Consider the following 19842-nt stretch of genomic DNA (forward strand, 5'->3'; position numbering starts at 1 on the left):
TCAATAATCAGGGGGGTAAGAAGATTCCATAGGCCGATGAACTAAGTGCCATTGCTAAGTGTTCCATCTCTCAGAGATCAACGATGAGCTTCCACCATGACACCATACTCCAGGGAGTATGGAATCACCCACCAGGTAACAGGATAAGGATGAATTCCTAGCGTGGACAGCAGTGATCTCTCTATACCATAACAGACAGTTTATCCTGGACATGCTTTTATCATCTCTGCCTATATTGCTCTGCCAGTACCACCATCTGAGGAATGACTCACCATCATGGTTTCTCACACAGCACTGCCTCTATTTTTACTGCACACGAAGTGAGACAATGTATTCCGCAGAATTCATCAGTCTTCGCATGAATCCTATCAGTCCACAATGGAAGGCCTTACATAATGATGGAACAGCATGCAGATGACTCCATTTCACACTCACTCTACTCTAAGAATACACTTTAAGAAGTTAGGGATTCTAATATATACTCCGAACCATTGATCAATATATGGGTCCAGGAACCTAGGAGCTAGAGTGGCCCCTCTCACTGTTGGACTTAATGAGGCAGAAGTGGCTTCTTGTTTCCTGCATATCTCCAGGGCTAGCATCAGCAGTAGCTGTTAGCATAATGAAACAGTAATTTATTGTTATGGGACTTATTCCAAGAGGTAAAGCTTAGAACCTCCTCCTTCAGTCATTTCGAAATTTTGTTAAGCACCAAAATCCCTGTATGAAATCCTTTCATACTTAAAACATCCAGAGCACTTTCTATTTCCTGAACTTAATCTTGACTGATGTGAGAATACTCAAGGAAATGTGACTCAAATAAGTCATATATTCAGATTTTTATGTATCAAGTCTGTGATATCCACATCTTTGCATTCTGATACTTTTTATTCAAAGACATCATTCAGTAGTTCTACCTACCAAGTAGGTTAATAACTCCATCGTTGTAGCAAGCAAAAAGTTTGATAAGATCTTTGAAAAGAAGCATAAATGCAGCATTTATAACACCATTTGTTAGCTCATTTGGATGCACCTAGAAGAAGATGAAAAGTTAATGTGTTAAATCGTATTATCAAATGACAATTCTTCTCAGAGCACATTAAAATGTCTCAAATGATTAATAAGAAATTCAACCCTATTTTACAAATGTTGTGTAATTCTTTTAGTAACCCTACCATTATCAAAAAAGGGATTGCATTTTTCTTGTTTCAATTTAAGTCAAGGAGTTATCCTATCGTTATAAGACATACATGTATTCTATTTGATCAGTAATCCACAGATCAATCAAATCCACCCTTGCAAATCTGGTCTGCTGTTGCTTTTACTATGTTACACTACTTTCTTCCACTGCCCCTGTGTGATGTTCTCTGCCGAAGGGTTCAGGCCCGAGGGACCTGCAGTAACTCAGTGAGGAAGCATGGCATGCACAACAGATACCTCACCAGCTACTCCCAAAACAATTCTTGACTCATAGCATTCATCCATCCACCAAATTCTTTAATAATCAACACAAAAAAGAATAATTTCTCCTCATCTCCCAATCCTTGTTCATATCTTCTCAAATTCTGCTTTTTCCCCCCTCCTTTATGACTTCTCTCCTTTAGACAGTACCATTATTGAGGGCAAGAAAAGCAAAGAAAAATAAATGCACAAAAAGAAAAAAAGTTAACAGAAGCAATTCCATAAATACCTAGTCAAGTCCTTACTATAAAATCTGCCAAAAAAACAAGATGCATTGCTGCTTTTACTGAAGTGTCACCGGAGTTTGGTGTTGTGACTATGATTCGATTATAGAATAAACCATATAATTTTAACAGAAATTTTAAGTTATTAATATTTGAGGAAGATTATTTTAAACAACCACCAAAAGAGGGGAAAGCTAACAATGTGAGTAAAGAATCTCACTACATGTCAGAATATTTTATTTTCATAAATCAAATATAGTTATTTAATTAACAATTTTTATTTTGAAATAACTATAAATCCAGATGCAGTTGTTAAAAAAATAGAGATTTCCAGGTACCATTTACCCAGTTTCTCTCAACGATATCATCATAAAACTATAGTACAACATCACAGCCAGGATGTTGGTTTTGATACAATCCACTAATCTTATTCCTTACTTTTACTTGTGTTCATTTATGTGTGTATGTTTAGTTCTCTATAATCTTATCACATGCGTAGGTTAGTGCATTTACCACCACAGCCAAGACACAGGTATGGTTTTGAGAGACCAGTCACGCTGATATCGTCAGGAAGGACGACCATGACAAAACAAAAATAATTCTCTTCGGTGAATGGTGTCATTTGAGCGTCTGTGTAAAATGGCTTCTAAAAGCAGGCTGAGTTATTTAGCTGCCTGCAGGTATGTTTTGCAGCTACATTCTGTCAAAGACAACAGGAACAACCATGTCACTCCAAACTTGGGGTTTCAAGAATGCATCCCTCACATTTTTCCATGACTTAAGTAAATACCTGGTAAACTGCTCGGATAATCTGGGCCAGCCATCATCTCCACGGTGCTAACAGCTTCAACTAAGTATTGATCTAATTAATATAAATGAGGGATCTAAATCTGCTTCCTGAGGATATTCCACCTTTACCTATAGCCCATCTTTAAATAAAAGGCAATACTATTGTGTAAGAAATATTTGCTAGTGAGATACGTACATCAAATTCAAGCAGTGCATCAATTTGTCCCTGCAGTATTGGCATGCTCTTTAGTAGCTTTTCAGGAGCCATTGTCCTCATGACACCATCGGCCCTACAATTTTTTTAAAAAGAAGAAGATAAAACTTCCTTGTGCCTGGAAAATTCAAGACCACATGCATTGTTCTGAGCTGGTTCCCCTTATTTCCTTGTTAACCCTGTGGGATGATTTTGACACATGAAGAGGTTGTAGCTGACCCCCTTCTCTGTACTACTTCTGATCCATTCTTATTCTTCAACCACACAGGCAATAGTTTCTTTCTGTATCTCCCTCAGGAAGAAAGCAATGTGGTCAGGATAAAAGACGTCAGCTGAATTTCTAAATGGATTCTTTTAAATCTGTAACAGGATAATATTTAAAAAATAACTTTCCTAAAATGCTAGTTTGTTTGTTTCTGAGAAAGAGAAAACATTTCTTAGAAGTCTTTAAAGGGCCGGGAGTACAGACGTTATACTATGAACCATCAGTGAAGAAAAATGCATGATGAAATGCATAGTTTGGCCAAAAGGAGATAAGGGTTTAGTTGCAGAGGAGGTACCTGGAGGTTAGTGTCAGAGGGAGTGTCAGAGGGAGCACTGTGCCCTGTACCACCCCCAGGCCTCTTAGGACGCCCCCACATCCAGAGCCAGTCAGGCAGTGACAATACTGAGACAGGTGAGGAAAATGTGAAGAGGCCGATGATGGCAATCTTCAAGGTCTTTCCCATGTCAGTGGTAGGAAAAGCCTCCCAAAGAGTGTCTGTGTGCCCGTGAAGGGGTGCAGACGTTCCTAAGAAGGCTGTGGACCTCTGGGGGAGAGGGTACAGAGCATCTGGGAACATCAGCAGTGATTTCCCAGGACCATGGAGGAGGGCAGAGGAAGGTGCATGAACTAGAACTATCTCTAACAAGAAGAGGATGAAGTAGAAATCTTAATGTTTTTAAATGTTCACCCACAACAAACTAACTTATTTTGAATAGGTAAGTTTATATTGTTCGTCACCATGATAAAAAAGTTCAAAGCTAAGGTTAGGTAAGCTATTAGAAAAGTAGAGTTACATCTTTTTGTGTGGATTACTGAAACTAAAATATTAAATCTTTTACAATAACTTGTCATTCTTTCAAGTTAGGAACAGACAAGATTTGCACATATTTTTGACTGAACACTTCTGATTAAACTTAAACATCTATTTAGAGGGAAACAGATGTTAATGATGAATTACAATGTGTTTCTGTTTCAATGAGGTTTTCTTAATCAATGGTTAGTATTAATAATTAGTTTCAATTATGGTGTGTGTGTGTGTGTGTGTGTGTAATACTAGGATGGTATTACCTCTCAAAAACAGATCTCCACCATGTACCCAGTTCAGTTTAACCTCAATCAAAACACATTGAAATAATTATTGTCAACTACAGCCACTGTTCTTTTAAAATAGCTTTGTTTAAATTTTCTCCATTTAAAATTAAAGATACATATGTTTAAGAATTTTGAATTGATTTTAACAAATAGAATGTTATACCATTTCAACTCTAAGTATTATGTCAGATTCAATGCATGACAATATAAAGTAATACATATTACAATCTCAAGACTAAATTCAATAATATTATTTGAGTTTCTTTTTCACATAATTGTAAACTGGGCCTTCATGATCAAAATTAGTTGGTATTTAAGTTTAATTAAGATAATTCAAGTATACCTCAAAAACTTATTCTACTTAAATAAATAGAAAAGACATACCCTTTCTTCACTCTGGCAAAATCAAATGCCATTTGTCTGTAAGAGAAAGCCTTTTCATTCAAATATCTACTATAGCGCCTTATGAAGGTAGACATATCATAACCTGGGGGAAGGAGAAGAGGAAATAAAACTAATTAGTAAAATACCTTCAATTGTGCTTTGCTTAGTACCAATTTCTTTTAACTCCCCAAATGTAAATAATTCTAGGACAAGGTCAATAAATGTACTGGACAGGCTTCATTTAAAATCCTACTACAGGCGAAAATAATTTTGGCATGAGTCATTCCAAGACTATTCAGTTTAGTTATGTTTAGTTGTTTATACTAGTTTTTAAATATCTTATCCTTGTACAGAATGTCTGTTCTGATTTCTCATCACATTTTTTGTTCACTGTTTCAGGTAACAGCCTGTTTTAGACTGAGTGTATGTAGCTCTCTGAGAACTCTCCACTTGTTTCGTGTGTTTGCCTTATACATAATAGCAACCAGTAAATGTTATGCATGAATAGGTGATTGCAGTTTGAATTATATTAACTTATAAAGAACATTTCTTTAGGGCTGTTATTCATTTTTGTTTTCAATTGGGAAAGCATCTTTCATTTCACTGCTTTTTGCACAATTATAAACAAACAACCATGGGTCTACTTTTTAAGGTAAATACTGAAAAGACAAAAATAAAATTAACATATAATTTACATGCTGAGCTATCTAACCATAAGATATTTAAAAACTACTATGAACTACCTATATACTTTTTTACATTTTCTTAAACATCTCGCAAAGCTATCAGTTATAATAATTTTGTATTAATAATCTCACTTCAAAAACTAAAAATTCCACATCAAAAATATAGCAAAAAAAAAGATAAAACATATATATTCTCACCGTGGGATCCACTTTTGTCCAAAAAATTGCTGAGATTGAATAGTGTATTTCTAGAGGCCAAATACTGAATAAATCTCTAAAAAACACAAAAATTAAAATTAAACACCAATAATAATTTCTGATAGTAAAAAGAATTTTTATTTTTAAAAATATCACATTTTTCTTTTCCTCAGTTATAAAGCTTCCTAGGATTCCTGACTTCCTCTGGGGGCAGGGAGGGAGGACTGAATAATAGTTGCCGAGTGAGAATTAAATTGGACGATCTTTCATTACTGTGCAAAACAGCAACATTGCAATTTAATAGGATTCAGTAGACATCCTATACAAACTGGGTAATTTTATTTTATTAGTATTTTCAAAAATTAAACATTTTTTTACTTAAAGGCACAAAGGAGTATTTCCTATGGTAAAAATAATTTTATTATTCCTTTTCCTCACATTTTTGCCCATTAATACATTTACATGGTCTATATAGGGTGGGACAAAAGTAGGTTTCCAGTTGTTCATATGGACAATAATACAGTAATTCATAAATAATAATACAGGAATAAATTGTGTTTTACATACTCACATCTGTAAACTTACTTTTGCCCCACCCTGTACACCTAGGTACTAGTAACATTTAATACTTAAATATATCTAATAAAATGTCTAACAACATTAACTTTTTTAAAAAAAATTTCAGAACAGAAGATTAAAATTGTACTCTAGTCCATTCTGAACCATAGATTTTTCTCTTCTTTTTCTCCTAATTAGTGAAAACTGAAAGGGCCTTAAGTCTTCATCATACTTTTCCATAAAAGCCTCACTCCCTCACCAAAAATAGAGAAGTTTACTAAGTTTACCTCATTTCCATGCACCATAAGATGATGTGTTGTGACTAAAGCTTTAAATACAACCACCCAGCTACTGTTCGTTGCCCGCTCGAAGAGCGTGTCGGCCATCTGAGGAATATTAACATTGGTCTCATTGGTAGCCTGGATCAAATCTATGAAAAGAGAAGATATCAATCAATGAAATTAATCATTACACACAAAAATTCACTTAAAATTTTAAACATTTAAACATGTTTACTGAAATACAAGTCCAAAATTGCTTTGACAATAGTTAATAAAAATTTAAAAAATTAAACTGTATTATTTTCACACATATATTCATAGATATATACATTTGATAGCCAATATATTCGTTTTTTTCTTGAGGTTACTTTTTCTTTTTTATTTATTTATTTATTTATTTTCAGACAGAGGAAAAGGGAGGTTGAAAGGAAGGGAGGGAAACATCAATGTGTGGTTGTCTCTTAAGCCCCCTGGAACCGGGGACCTGGCCCACAACCTAGACATATGCTCTGACTGGGAATCGAACCAGCAACCCTTTTCTTTCGCAGACCGGCACTCAATCCACTGAGCCACACCTGCCAGGGCTTGAGGTTATTTTTTTCTACTGAATTCTCTTCTATGCCCTCTTCTGAATTTTATCTGTTTTCTGTTACCAATGTCAGTTTCAAACTCAGGAAGGCTGAGCCTCATGCTAATCATCTTTGTTATCCCTCTAAGCAAAATTGTCTCATACATGTGGACACCTACTCTATGCACCATTTGAAGTCAATAACGTAAATGAATTTTTTAGAACACTACAGGTAAAAGCATACTTCAGTTGGATTTTAATTTTGATGGATGTGAATAAACACATTTGTCACTTAAGTGTCAGAATGAGAGCAAACAATAACAGGAAAGAATTTCACTATGCCCATCTAAGCTTTCATAGAACATCATGAATGCATTAAATTACTATAATTTGAGTTGCATTTCAAGGACTAAAACTTTGTGATATATTCACTATCCACACCTACAGATTATCAGTATGACTCCAGGTCTATCTCAGGAAAAAATAATTTATAGGTGGCAAAGACGGGCTGTCCAGCATTCAGAAAACATGGTGAATGCTGTCAAAAAGTTAGCAAAGGCATCCGAAGATCACTCGCTAATGAACAGAACCTAAGGCACACTGGGGTAGTGCAAATGAAGAGGAAACAAGTAAGACTTCTTTTTCAGGCTGCACCTGCCGTGCAGAGAACTGCACGTGATATCCAGTTCCTAGGACATCCCATGCAACAAAGACAGAGACAAACCATGATTTTCTTTATTCAAAATCCCCACTCAGTAATCATTAAGCTATATATTTGTTTTATTCATTTCTCTATTTTACAATAAATAGATTTTAAAAAGTTGATACCCCATCACTGAAATAGCTCTTAACGTCTAGACTAAAAGGTATCAGTAATTGTTCTGAATTGTAAGTAGACCAAACCAGGTTTATTTTTTACTTTATTTTAAATTCCAGTCATCATCCCTATCCTCTTACCCCCCTCCCCCAATATTTTTCTTTATTGGAATTCTATTCATCCCTCAGAAACCTTTCCTAATCCCTTTTAAAGGCATCCCCATGTGACCTCCCTCTGCTTTAGAACTTGAGGCATTTTGTTCTTGCTGGGTGTTCAGATCAGATGTGTATCTGCCGAAGTTCCTACCATACCAAAGCTTCTTGAAGACAGAAATAGTCATACCAATGTCTGCTTCCTGCGCAGCACTTCACAGAGCACAGGGCACATAAACATTTGTTGAGTAAAATGTACAAAAACTATACTTTAGCACAAAATATAAACAGTCCTTTGAAAATGAAAAATCACTATGCTATAAACATTGTTTCTGAGACAATATCATGGGACAAATTTATACTCGAAATTCTGTTCCAGTCATATATTTTTCTATTCATTTATTTACTGAACTGGTCTCTGGGAATACAGAAATGCATTGCTGGTCAGAGAAGACAAATACATGTTCAGATAACAGAGAAATCCCTCTAAAAGATGAGTAAAGAGAAGCAACATAATAGAGCAGAAAGAACTCCGGTCCAGAGCCCAGCTCAGCCCCTGCCTAGTTGTGTGACTCCAGGCAAATTCATATTCCTTTGACTCAGGCCCTCATCTGTTACAGAGAGATATTAGTAAAGATTCCATGAGAAGGACCCTAAAGCCAGCTATGACATCTGAGAGGAGTGAGAGGTACATTTTTAGCAAATAAGCCAAGTGTGGAGCCATGGGAGGTGGTATGTCCTTGAACAACTGTGGCGGTCTGAAGACTAGGTGTGGGCAAACGGTGGGGAGAAACTTAGTGAAGAGCAAAGAAATGGTCAGTGAGGGATCTAACACATGATATTGAAGTGTCTGCACTTCCCTGAGGGACTAAGGGGGCCCCTGAAAATGTACCAATAAGATTTCTTTTCCAGTCCATCACATTACTCAGCAACTACTAAAAGCTATCTGCAACGCAAGCAGAGGCACAGGAAGAAGAATAATCATCTCTGCCCGGAGATATTAGAAGACATAAAAGTGGCAAGTTAGAAGGCCCACTTGAAAGTTGGAGATGAGCTGAACATAAACTAAATAAAGGCTGGTGGAAAAAGGGGAGATAATGAATGGAACGGAAAAATATTGATGAGGTACAACTGACAGCATTTGGAGGTGAGTAAACGGATATTAAGAGGTGAAGGGAAAAGGAATCCTGAACATGTCAAAATTTGTGGTCTGGGATCCATTAAATGCTTTTTGCTAAAATGGAAAGAGAGCTGTTTTCAAAGGAGACTTAAGCTATTTTGGACACAATATACTGAAATTGCTTTTGGAGATCTACTCTGAGATGTCTGATAGGAAATTAGAGGTATGCTCCAACAAGTTTAGAGGACACATTTGGCCTAGATACAAATTTGGAAGTCATCTGCAGTGAAATGAGAGCTGAAATCATGAAAGTAGAAGAGGTAACCCAAATATCACATGAAGAACTGTAAAAATTACATTATACATAAGAAAAATAAGAACCAAAGCCAAGAAAGACCAATGTTTAAGAGATGGAGGGAAGATTAGGGGGTGGTGGGATCAAGCAAAAAGGAAAAAGGACTCATGGCCAAGGACAACAGTGTAATGATTGCCGGGGGGGAGGTATAAAGGGGTTAAATGGTAATGGAAAAAATACAATAAAGATTAAATAAATAAATTAATTAATTATTGAAAAAAAGAGATGATTAGAAGAAAAGGAACTCAAAGAATAGTCAAAATGGTAAAGAGAAGCCCAGGAAAGTGAAATTATGAAAGTCAATTAAGAAATGGGACTACACTTAAAAAGTTTTTGCACAGCAAAGGAAACCATCAACAAACCAAAAAGGCAGCATACTGAATGGGAGAAGGTATTCACCAATAATACATTTGATAAGGGGTTAATATCCAAAATTTATTTAAAAAACCCATACAACACCAAAAAACAATCTAATTAAAAAATGGCAGAGTGTACAAAAATGCCATCAATTTCTGAATATTGACTTTGTATCCTGCTGTTTTGCCAAATTCACTTATTAAGGCAAGTAGTTTTTTGGTGGAGTCTATAGGGTTTTCTAAGTACACTATCATGTCATCTGTAAACACTGACAGTTTTACTTCCTCCTTTCCAATTTGGATGCCTTTTATTTCTTCTTCTTGTCTGATTGCTGTGGCTAGGAATTCCAATACTATGTTGAATAGAAGTGGTAAAAGTGGACATCCTTGTCTTGTTTCTGATCTTAGTGGGAAAGCTTCTAGTTTTTGCCCATTGAGTATGATATTGACTGTAAGTTTCTCACATATGGCCTTTATTATGTTGAGGTATGCTCCCTCTACTCCCGCTTTGCTGAGTGTTTTTATCATAAATGGGTGCTGTACCTTATCAATACTTTTTCTGCATCTATTGATATGATCATGTGATTTTTGTCTTTCCTTTTGTTTATGTGATTTGCAAAAGCATGCACTGATCTGGAGAACATTATGCTAAGTGAAATAAGGTGGTGAAAGGCAAATACCATATGAGCTCACCTGTACATGGAACCTAACCAACAAAAACAAAGAATCAAGCAAAATATAACCAGAGACACAGAAATAAAGAGCAAACTGACAATAACCAGAGGGGACAGGGGAGAGGGATAATGGGGGAAAACAGGGGAAGGGTCATTAAGGAATATGTATACAGGACAAAAGGACAAAGCCAAAAGGGACAGGATCGAGGGTTGGAGGCGGGGATGAGTAGGGTGGGCAGGGAGAATGGTAGGGGGAAAATGGAGGCAACTGTACTTAACAATAAAAAAAATGGGCAGAGGACAACAGACACTCCTTCAAAGAGAACATAAAGCTGGCCAAGAGACATATGCAAAGATGCTCAAAATCACTAATCATCAGGGACATGTAAATTAAAACCACAATGAGATATCATCTCACACTGTCACATGGCTATCACCAATAAACTAACAAACAACAAGTGTTGGTGATGATGTAGAGAAAAGGGAATCCTGATGCACTGTTGGTGGGAATGCAGAGTGATGCAGCCACTGTGGAAAGCAGTATGTAGTTACCACAGAAAATTAAAAATGGGACTGCCTATGATCCAGTGATCCCACTTCTGGGACTATATCCAAAGAAATCCAAAACACTAATTTCAAAGAGTATATGCATCCCTATGTTCATTGCAGCATTATTTACAATAGCTAAGATAAGAAAGCAACCTGTCAGTCAAGAGATGAGTAGATCAAAACACAGTGATACATATATACAATGGAAGATTACTTGGCCATTAAAAAAGAAAGAAATCTTAGCATTTCCAAAGGTATGGATGGACCTAGAGGATATTATGCTAAGTGAAATAAGTCAGACAGAGAAAGACAAACACCATATGATTTCACTTATAATTGGAATCTAAAGACCAAAATAACAAACAAACAAAATAGAAACAGACTAATAGATGCACAGAATAGACTGATAGTTGCCAGTGGGGAGGCAGAGTGGGAAGCTAGGAGAAACAGTGAAGGGATTAAGAACAACTGATTGGTAGTCATGAAATAGTTATGGGGATGTAAATTACAGCATAGAGAATATGGCCAATAATATTACAATTACATATGTATGGTACCAGGTTGGTATTTGAAATATTGGGGGAAACCACTTTGTAAAGTATATGACTGTTTAACCACTATGCTGTACACCTGAAACCAATACAAAATAATATTGAATGTAACCTATAATTGAAAAATAACATTACAAAAAACAATAAAGGATTTGACAAGGAAGGAACAGAGGGAGGAAGGGAGAGAGGGAAAAGAAAGAGAGAGAGAGAAAAATCAAGAAAAGAGAAGGGAGGAGAGGGGAAGGCTTCAGAAATTTGAAGAAGCAATTAGGAATCACCAGTGTGAAGCACTACAGAAAGTCTCAGCAAGTTAATCTCCAAGAACAGAATGTAGAACTAGGGAAATGCTGCCAAATCCTAAAGTGTTTACTCTGATCCTTTATAAAAAGCATATGCCCACCCTGTTCTGTCACTAAATGGGAAGTATGCATAAAGCACTTCTGATGCATAATAAAGATCAAGAGCTTTCTCAAGGAAAAGCTGAATTGTGAGCTCAACTAACCACTTTCTTCATAGATCACTGTTTTTGCTTTCAAGAGTAGACTTCAAACCAATAGTGATTCAGACTTGATATTCAGCAGTTATTTTCTCAAAAATAAAGTGAGTCTGTCACTTGAAAAAAAAAAGAATGACAGTACAGACTGCCAATGATAAAATTTAATCTTTTAAGTAAAACTTAGAATTTTAGAAAACTTGTGTCTGACATGCTAAGCTTAACAGCCTTCCAGTTCTTTAAGACTTTTCTGATAAGATAATTGGTGACATTAGGGAATATCATTTGTTGATATTTTATAATGAAATGTGTCAACATTTTGGGGATGTGAATAACTTGGTGAACCAATGTTTTCCCAATGTCTAGTACAGAATGTTACAAAATAATCCATTCAACTCATTCAAAGTACAAATAGACCAACAGATTTTAATGTATAAAAGTTCACTGACATGGTTTCAGCTTCAACGTTGCAATTTATATATAAGAAACTACCACTTTGAGAGTTATAGCATCAAAAAAAGAACATCCAGCATTTATTGTAAAAGCAAGAGTTTATTAAAAATGGCTCTCCCTTTTTTGCCCTGGCCGGTGTGGCTGCATTGGTTGGAGAATGTCGTCCAGTAACCAAAAGATTGTGGGTTCAATTCTGGTCAGAGCACATGCCTAGGTTGTGGGTTTGATCCCTGGTCCTGACATGTACGGGAGGCAACCAGTCAATGGTTCTCTCTTGCATCGGTGTTTCTCTCTCTCCCTTCCTCTCCCCCTGCCTCTCTAAGAGCAATGAGAAAATGTCCTCGGGTACGGGTAAAAAATAAAAATAATATGAAAATGGACTCTTCCTTTTCTAATTGAGTATCTGTGTGAGGCTAGATTTTCTTCATCAATTTCAACTAAAACAATATATCCCAATAGATTGGATACAGAAACAATATGAGCAACCATCTTCTATTAAGCAGGACATTAAAGAGATGTGTAAAGATACAAAAACATACCACTCTTCTCACTATATTTTTTGTTTTGGAAAACAAACAAAAAATTATTTTTCTAAAACATATTTGCTTCGGAGAAGCAATTTGTTTTGGAAAATTAGAAAAAATAATTATTTTTCCAAAACAAAATAATTATTTTTCCTAAAAACATTGTGTTAACATGTCAATTGGTTTATTATTGTTATTTTAAAATGAATATTTTAAAACTTTCTCAGTCTTGATTTCTAATACAGTAATTATCTAAAGACAATGCACACAAACAAAAGCTATTTGAATTCCTCAGTAATTTAAGAATACAAAAAAGTCTTAAGACCAAACAGTTTGAGAGCTGCTAGTCTTTGTATATGCCTGAAAAGAGAATTGCTAAATTGTAGGGTATGCACATATTTAACTTTACAAAATGTTTTTACATAGTGATTGCGCCAATTTATATTCCCTTAGGCAGTTTATATGAGTTTCTACTGCTTTATTTCCTCACCAAATAAAGGGTTTCCAATTAAAAAAAATTCAAATAATTAAACTAAAAAGACATAGGCAAACACACACAGGAAAAATATTCTTGAAAATTGCGAGAAACTAAATGCTAAAGAGCTCTGTCATATTTGAAATCCTCAGAATTCAAAGTCTTTGTTGAACTTGGGGAGATGGATATGGTATCCTTTTGGTGTTTTAAATATAGCTTTACTGAAGTGTACTGACATACAAGAAAATGTACACATTTAAAGTATACAATCTAGTAAGTTTTAACAAACATACACACCCATAAAACTATCAGAAAAATCTAGATAATGAACATATTCATCACCTCCAAAGGTTTCCTCAAGCCTTTTTATAATTCCTTCTTCCTGCCCCTCCTCATTTTCCTTCCTTGTTTCTCCCTTAGCAATCACTAATTTGCCACCGGCCAATATACATTAGTTCACATTTTCCAAATTTTCTATAAAGAGAATCATATTTTGGGGGTGAAAGGGACAAGTCTGGCTTCTTTTTCACTCAGCATTGTTATTTTGAGACTCATTGTTCCAGGTATCAATAGTTTGTTCCTTTTTACTAATGAGGTGTACTTGTATGGGTATACCAAAACTTTATCCGTTCACATATTGGTGTGATATGGTATATCCTGGTGCTTTTTCTTTGCATTTCCTTGATGACTATCAATGTTAGACATTTTTTCATGTGATTTTCATTAATTTATTCATCATGGTATATATTCTTTGCCCATTTGTATTGGACTGTTTGTTTCTTATTTAGTTATTCTGGGTCAAGTCCTCTATCAAATATATGATTTTTAAGTATTTTCTCCAAGTATGCAACTTCCCTTTTCACTTTCTCAACAGTGTCTTTCAAAGAACAGTAGTTTTTAATTATAAAATTCTATTTATCCAGTTTTTCTTGTATGGATTATGCTTCTGGTGTCATCTAAGAAATCTTTGCTTGAGTCAAGGTGACAAAGATTTCCCCCTTATGCTTCTTCTAGGCAGCTTATAATTTTACGGTTGTAAAGTTAGATCTATAATATATTGTTAGTTTTTATAAATGGTATGAGTTATGAGTATATGGTCCTTTTCTATTTGCATTTGAATATCAAATTGTTCCAGCATCATTTGTTGAAAAATCTATTCTTTCCCTACTGAAGAGCCTTTGAACTTTTGTTGAAAATTAACTGACCGCATATCTTTGGGTTTATTTCAGGACTCTCCCCTTTTGGATTGATCTATTTGTCTATCTTTACCCCAATACCACACTATATTGATTAATGTAAATTTATAGTAATCCTTGAAATCAGGTAGTGTTTGCCTTCCAACTTCAAAGTTGGTTTGGCTCTTTTAGATCCTTTGTATTTTCATATGAGTTTCAAACAGAATTTATCAACTTAAAAAAATATCTGTTGGGAATTTGATTGGGATTATTTTGAACTATTGATCAATTTGGGGTGAACTGGCATCTTAACAATATTGAGTCTTTCAATCCACATACATGGTCTCTCTCTCTATTTACTTAGAGCTGCTTTAATTTCTTTGCAGTTTTTAGCAGATTTTAGGAGATTATGCTAATAGTTTTATGGGTACATGTTTGTCAAAACTTACCAAATAGTATATTTTATATACATGAAATTTTTTTCCCATCAATTATACTTCATAAAGCAATTTTTAGTATTTCAGTCTTATTATTTCATCAGATACATTCTGAAAGCATTTCATTTTCTAAAAAATCGTCATGCGAGGATATGTTTATTATTTGAGAGAGAGAATGTAAGGGAAGAGGAAGAGAGAGAGACACTGACTGGTTGATTGGTTGCCTCCTGTCCATGCTGCCACCAGGTATTGAACCCGCAACCTGGGTGTGTGCCCTAAGGATGGAAACCGTAACCTCTTGTTGCCAGGGACAAGGCTCCAACCATTCTAAGTGACCCAGCCAGGGTGAACTATTTTATATTTTTGACGATACCATGAATAGTATTATTTCCATTTCAATTTCCAATTGTTCACTGCCAATATTGAGAAATATAACTTATTTTTATATATTGGCTTTGTACACTGCAACTTTACTAAACTCACTTATCAGTTCTTTTTGGTAGAGTCCATCATATTTTCTTCACAGATGATCATGTTACTAGTGATAAAGTCAAGTTTTCCTTGCTATCTCAATACCTTTGTTTGTTTGATTGTTTATGGCACTGGCTAGTATCTCCACTCTAATTTGAAGAGAAGTGGTGAGAGAGGACATCCCTGTCTTTTTCTGATCTTCAGGGGAAAGCATTCAATCTTTTACTAGCAACTGTGATTTTAGCTATAAGTTTTTCACAGATGTTCTATTGTTTTACATAGTTTGAGGAAGTGCCTTTCTATTCCAAGTTTGCAAAGGTTTTGTCTTTACCATAAATGTATACTGAAGTTTGTCAAATATATTTTATGTATCTATTGAGATAATCATATAGTTTCCCTGTTAAGTCTATTATTATGGTGAATTGCATTGATTAATTTTCAAATCATAAACCAACCTTGCATCCTTGGGATAAACCTCCTTGGTCATGATGTTTTACCTGTTGTTAGATTTGATTTGCTAAAATTTTGCAAGGATTTTTACACCTACATTCATGAGGGATATTGGTTATTATTTTTCTTTTCTTATAATGTCTTCTTATAAGTTGAGAAGAATACTTAATACTTTTAAGTTGAGAAGAACCAAGCATTACTCTGATTGGCCTCATAAAATAAGTTGAGAAGTATTCTCTGATCTTCAGTTTTCCGGAAGAGTTTGTATAGAATTGGTATGGCCTCTTTTTTAAGTGTTTGGTAGAACTCACAAAGAAAGTAATCTGGACCTGGAGTTTTCTATGTTAGACTGTTTTTTTTTAAACAATAAATTCAATTTATTTGATAGCTATAGGCCTACTCAGGCTATTTTTTTTTTCTTGACTGAGCCTTGGTAGTTTGTGCCTTTCAACAATTTTGTCCTTTCCATACGAATTGTTGAACTTACTGGCATCAAGTTAGCAGTATTCCCTTATTGTCCTTCTGTAGAATCAGTAGTGACACCACCTCTCTCAAAATTACCTGATAATGATCATTTATATCTTTCTCCTTTTTTCTGACTGGTCCAGATAAAGGCCTTTGAATTTTATCAGTCCTCTCAAAGAACCCACCCATCTCCACTCAGGAGCTCACGAGGACCCAGTGGGGGTCCTCCAACCCCTGCTAGAACCTGAAAACTCTCTCAGCGTTACAATGGGACAATCCTAGAATTCACCTGGTTTTCCGTCTCTCAGGGATCACTGTCCTTTACTGCCCGGTGTCCAATACGTTTAAAAGTTATTTGATAAACTTTGTCTAGTTTCTCAGTTGTTGCAGGAAGAAGGATAAATACTTACCTCATTAGACCACCCTCCTGCAAAGTGTAAGTCTCTCTTTTTTCATAGTTTTGAGCAATTGAAAATATGTTAGAAAATCTGAGGCAAGATATCTTTCATCATCAAAATAAAAGAATATAATAAATAGATATAAGTGGGAAGACAACTTTAACTTTTAGGCATTGTAAATAATTGTTCACTAAAATAAAAAAATAGTGACCAGCCTGTGTGGCTCACAAATTTGTGATTACCTACGTCTTACCCACTACTGTGTGAGACTTGGGGGAGAACTGTGGCAAGTCTAGGTAGGGCTGGACGTGTCGAATAAAATGACTTACTGAGGGTCTCGGTGGGCGGGGCCTAAAGTGGAGGCGCTGAGAGCTACGTGAATGAGAACAAAAGTGGGACAGCAACAGTAAGAAGTGATGACCCTCCATTGTTAACTATAGCTAGCAAGGATAAATGGAGTAGGAAGTAAAAGAATAAACACCTACCTGCAAGTTTACAGAAGTTAAGGTGACCAGTTTGCAAATGTGCCCAATGTGATTAATAGCATTTGCAACACTTAACAGTATCCTTCTTCAAAGAAATTCTTCTTTAAATAGAAGAGAATAAAATGTGACCTTTTGAATTGTTTCACTTACCCTAGTCAATATAGCCAAATAAAAATTGTATTTCTATTTTTATATTACCACATACAAACTTTAGCTTCAGAACTATTTAGGTAACTTCTTTCATCTCGAAGAAAAATATGTATATTAAGTAATTTCTTTGTAGCCCTTTGTAGAAATACATACCCCCCAAAAATCCCTTTGAGGTATTTCATCCCCTATAGAATCACGACAGATTCAAAATTATAAGATGCAGCATACATACAGCATAGCCAAGTCATTCAGTTAAGGCTTTGGAGCCAGACCAGACCCAGTTTAATTACAATCTGTTACTTAATAATTTGAGCAAAGTTACCCCTCTTAACCTCCATTTCTCATTACTATGGTGAGGATAATAATAGCACCTATGTACCAGCTGTTTTATCAAAGTGGGTAAGGCAAGCAAAGTATCTAGCACAGAGCCTGATACACACGACATCTGCCCTTTACAGTGTATCAGGCTCTGTGCTAGATATTTTGCTTGCATTAGACCTTTTTCTGTACAGCTAGCTATCTAAAATATATATGGCTATATATGGATATAGAGGGTCCAGCACAAATAATGCCTCTTTTCCATTACAAAATCACAAGCATGTAATTTTGTAACATAACAATATCACACTCAAGCACACCATATGACATTTTAGGTGAAATGTTCAAATTAAAACTATAAATTATTACACCCATATTATTACCCTACCAACCACACTCAAGCAGGTGTTACTTCTGCCAGACTCTGTGTATTAGACAATACATATATAATATATACTCATACAGATAGATACACCTTTGACTACCTATATCAAAAGATAATTTCATTAATTCATTCATTAACAAATATTTTCTGAATGCTTATCAGGTGCCAGGCCCTGTTGTATCAGCTGGAGATACAGTATGAACAAAACAGGTATTGTCTGCCTTCACAGGTCTCACTTTCTAAATGGAAGATACAGACAAACAACTAGATACACAATGTCAGGCAGGGATAAGCACTGTGATAAGAAACAAAGGGGACAGAAAGTAATGGTAGGCACTGTTTCAGACAGCATGATCGGAAAAGGCCTCCCCAAGGAAATGACATTTAAAGACACCTAAATGCACCAAGGAAGCCAGCTATTCAGTCGTCTTTGGAGGGAATGTTTCATGCAGAGCAAACAGCAAATGCAAAGGTCCTCAGATGAGAACATGTCTGAAAGGTTCAAGAAACAGCAAGAAAGCCAAAGCTTCTGGAGAACAGCAAGCAAGGGAGAAAGTGAGTTGACCAAAACCAGGTTACTCAATGCACTACCGCTTACAGCTTGGTGTTTCATTAAAACGCAATGGGAAGTTGTTAAAGGGTTTTGACCAGGGAAACAACATGACCCCAACTCATATTTTGAGGAATTACCATGGTGGCTACATGGAGCACAAACTGGGGGTGGGGGGAAGGGTGTTAGGAAGACAAAAGTCCTTCTGCTGTCTGATACCCATAAACAGATATCCTCAGATTCACGTTAACATTTAAGTATCATGGAAAACTACACCTTCAAAGTGCTCTCACCATGGTTCAGTTCGAGATGCTGGCAATAGCAACTTTTGAAAATGAACATTATAAATTACCACGAAGAGAGGCTGACTGTGATGCTTTCCGAACGAAGCATCGCAACTCACAGGGCTTCCAGAAGCCAGCACAAGTGCCCACCCACCTGCCTGCATGACTGAACCCAGGGCCACGTCCCACTGCTGCTTGGGGTTGTGGGTAGGGAGAGAGGAAGCAGGCCCTGTGCCAAGTATGGCACCCCCAGTTAACTCCAGGGAGGTAGAACATTATTAGGACAAAAACTGAAAGTTTACTTTTTGCCTTTTAGGATCTGTGCATAGCTGGTTCTGGCATTAACAATGTAACCTTTAGGCAAGCCACTGGATTTCTGTAGCATGGTGTCTTCATCCATGAGGTAGAAATAATCACATCTGTCCACCAGCCGCAGTATTACATTGCTCTCCTACTTTTATCTTCTTCCAATGGTTTTCTTAAAAATTAACATGGGGTTCTCAAACGAACTGTTGGCTTTAAGAACCAGGTGACAATTTCTATGAACAGAACTTTAAAAGGATATATTAAAAAGTCGAGAGTATTATAAAGGTAGAAGATGACATTTGTAATAGGCCACCGAAACGGAAGATCGTGGTGTTCTGGGCAATCCACAGAGACTCTGAAGCCAGGTCTCTAAGCTGGCAGTACCTGCTGGAAGAGCTGCCGTTGCTGACTTCGTTGCCAGGGAGATTTTAGAAGATACGTGCAGCTTGGGTTTCTGATTTCCTGCTACTGCCACACGGTGTGTCAGGTAAATTAACTCACGTCCTGTTTCCATGATGGCCTTAAGTTTGTGTTTTGTTTTTTATTTCACAGAGCCTTAGACTGAAAATAAGCTTAAGGGGTTTACATTCAAACAATCTCAAAATAGTACTAGAAAAGAATTTTCCATGTTAATACGTTTAGCATAGGCCAACACTGATCAACCCTGCATGCTTTTTGAAATATCTAACCTAAGTCCCTCAGGCTCTCACATTAACCCATTACTCCCTA

The 19842-nt window shown here is 36.0% G+C and overlaps 1 protein-coding gene across 1 annotated transcript in view; it reads right to left on the reverse strand.

Annotated features, from left to right (window-relative positions):
• SNAP91 (synaptosome associated protein 91) overlaps positions 1 to 19842 on the reverse strand; it is a 136817-nt gene that overhangs the window by 89056 nt on the left and 27919 nt on the right. The window contains exons 3-7 of the mRNA XM_054569671.1: positions 6159 to 6301; positions 5314 to 5389; positions 4430 to 4532; positions 2671 to 2764; positions 922 to 1033 (exon numbers count right to left, since the gene is read on the reverse strand). Coding sequence (XP_054425646.1) covers positions 922 to 1033; positions 2671 to 2764; positions 4430 to 4532; positions 5314 to 5389; positions 6159 to 6301 — 528 coding nt within the window. The remainder of the gene's footprint in view (positions 1 to 921; positions 1034 to 2670; positions 2765 to 4429; positions 4533 to 5313; positions 5390 to 6158; positions 6302 to 19842) is intronic.

This window comes from Pteronotus mesoamericanus, unplaced genomic scaffold (assembly GCF_021234165.1).
Source record: "Pteronotus mesoamericanus isolate MK-2021 breed Mesoamerican mustached bat unplaced genomic scaffold, CSHL_Meso_final contig_20, whole genome shotgun sequence".
Lineage (NCBI taxonomy): Eukaryota > Metazoa > Chordata > Mammalia > Chiroptera > Mormoopidae > Pteronotus > Pteronotus mesoamericanus.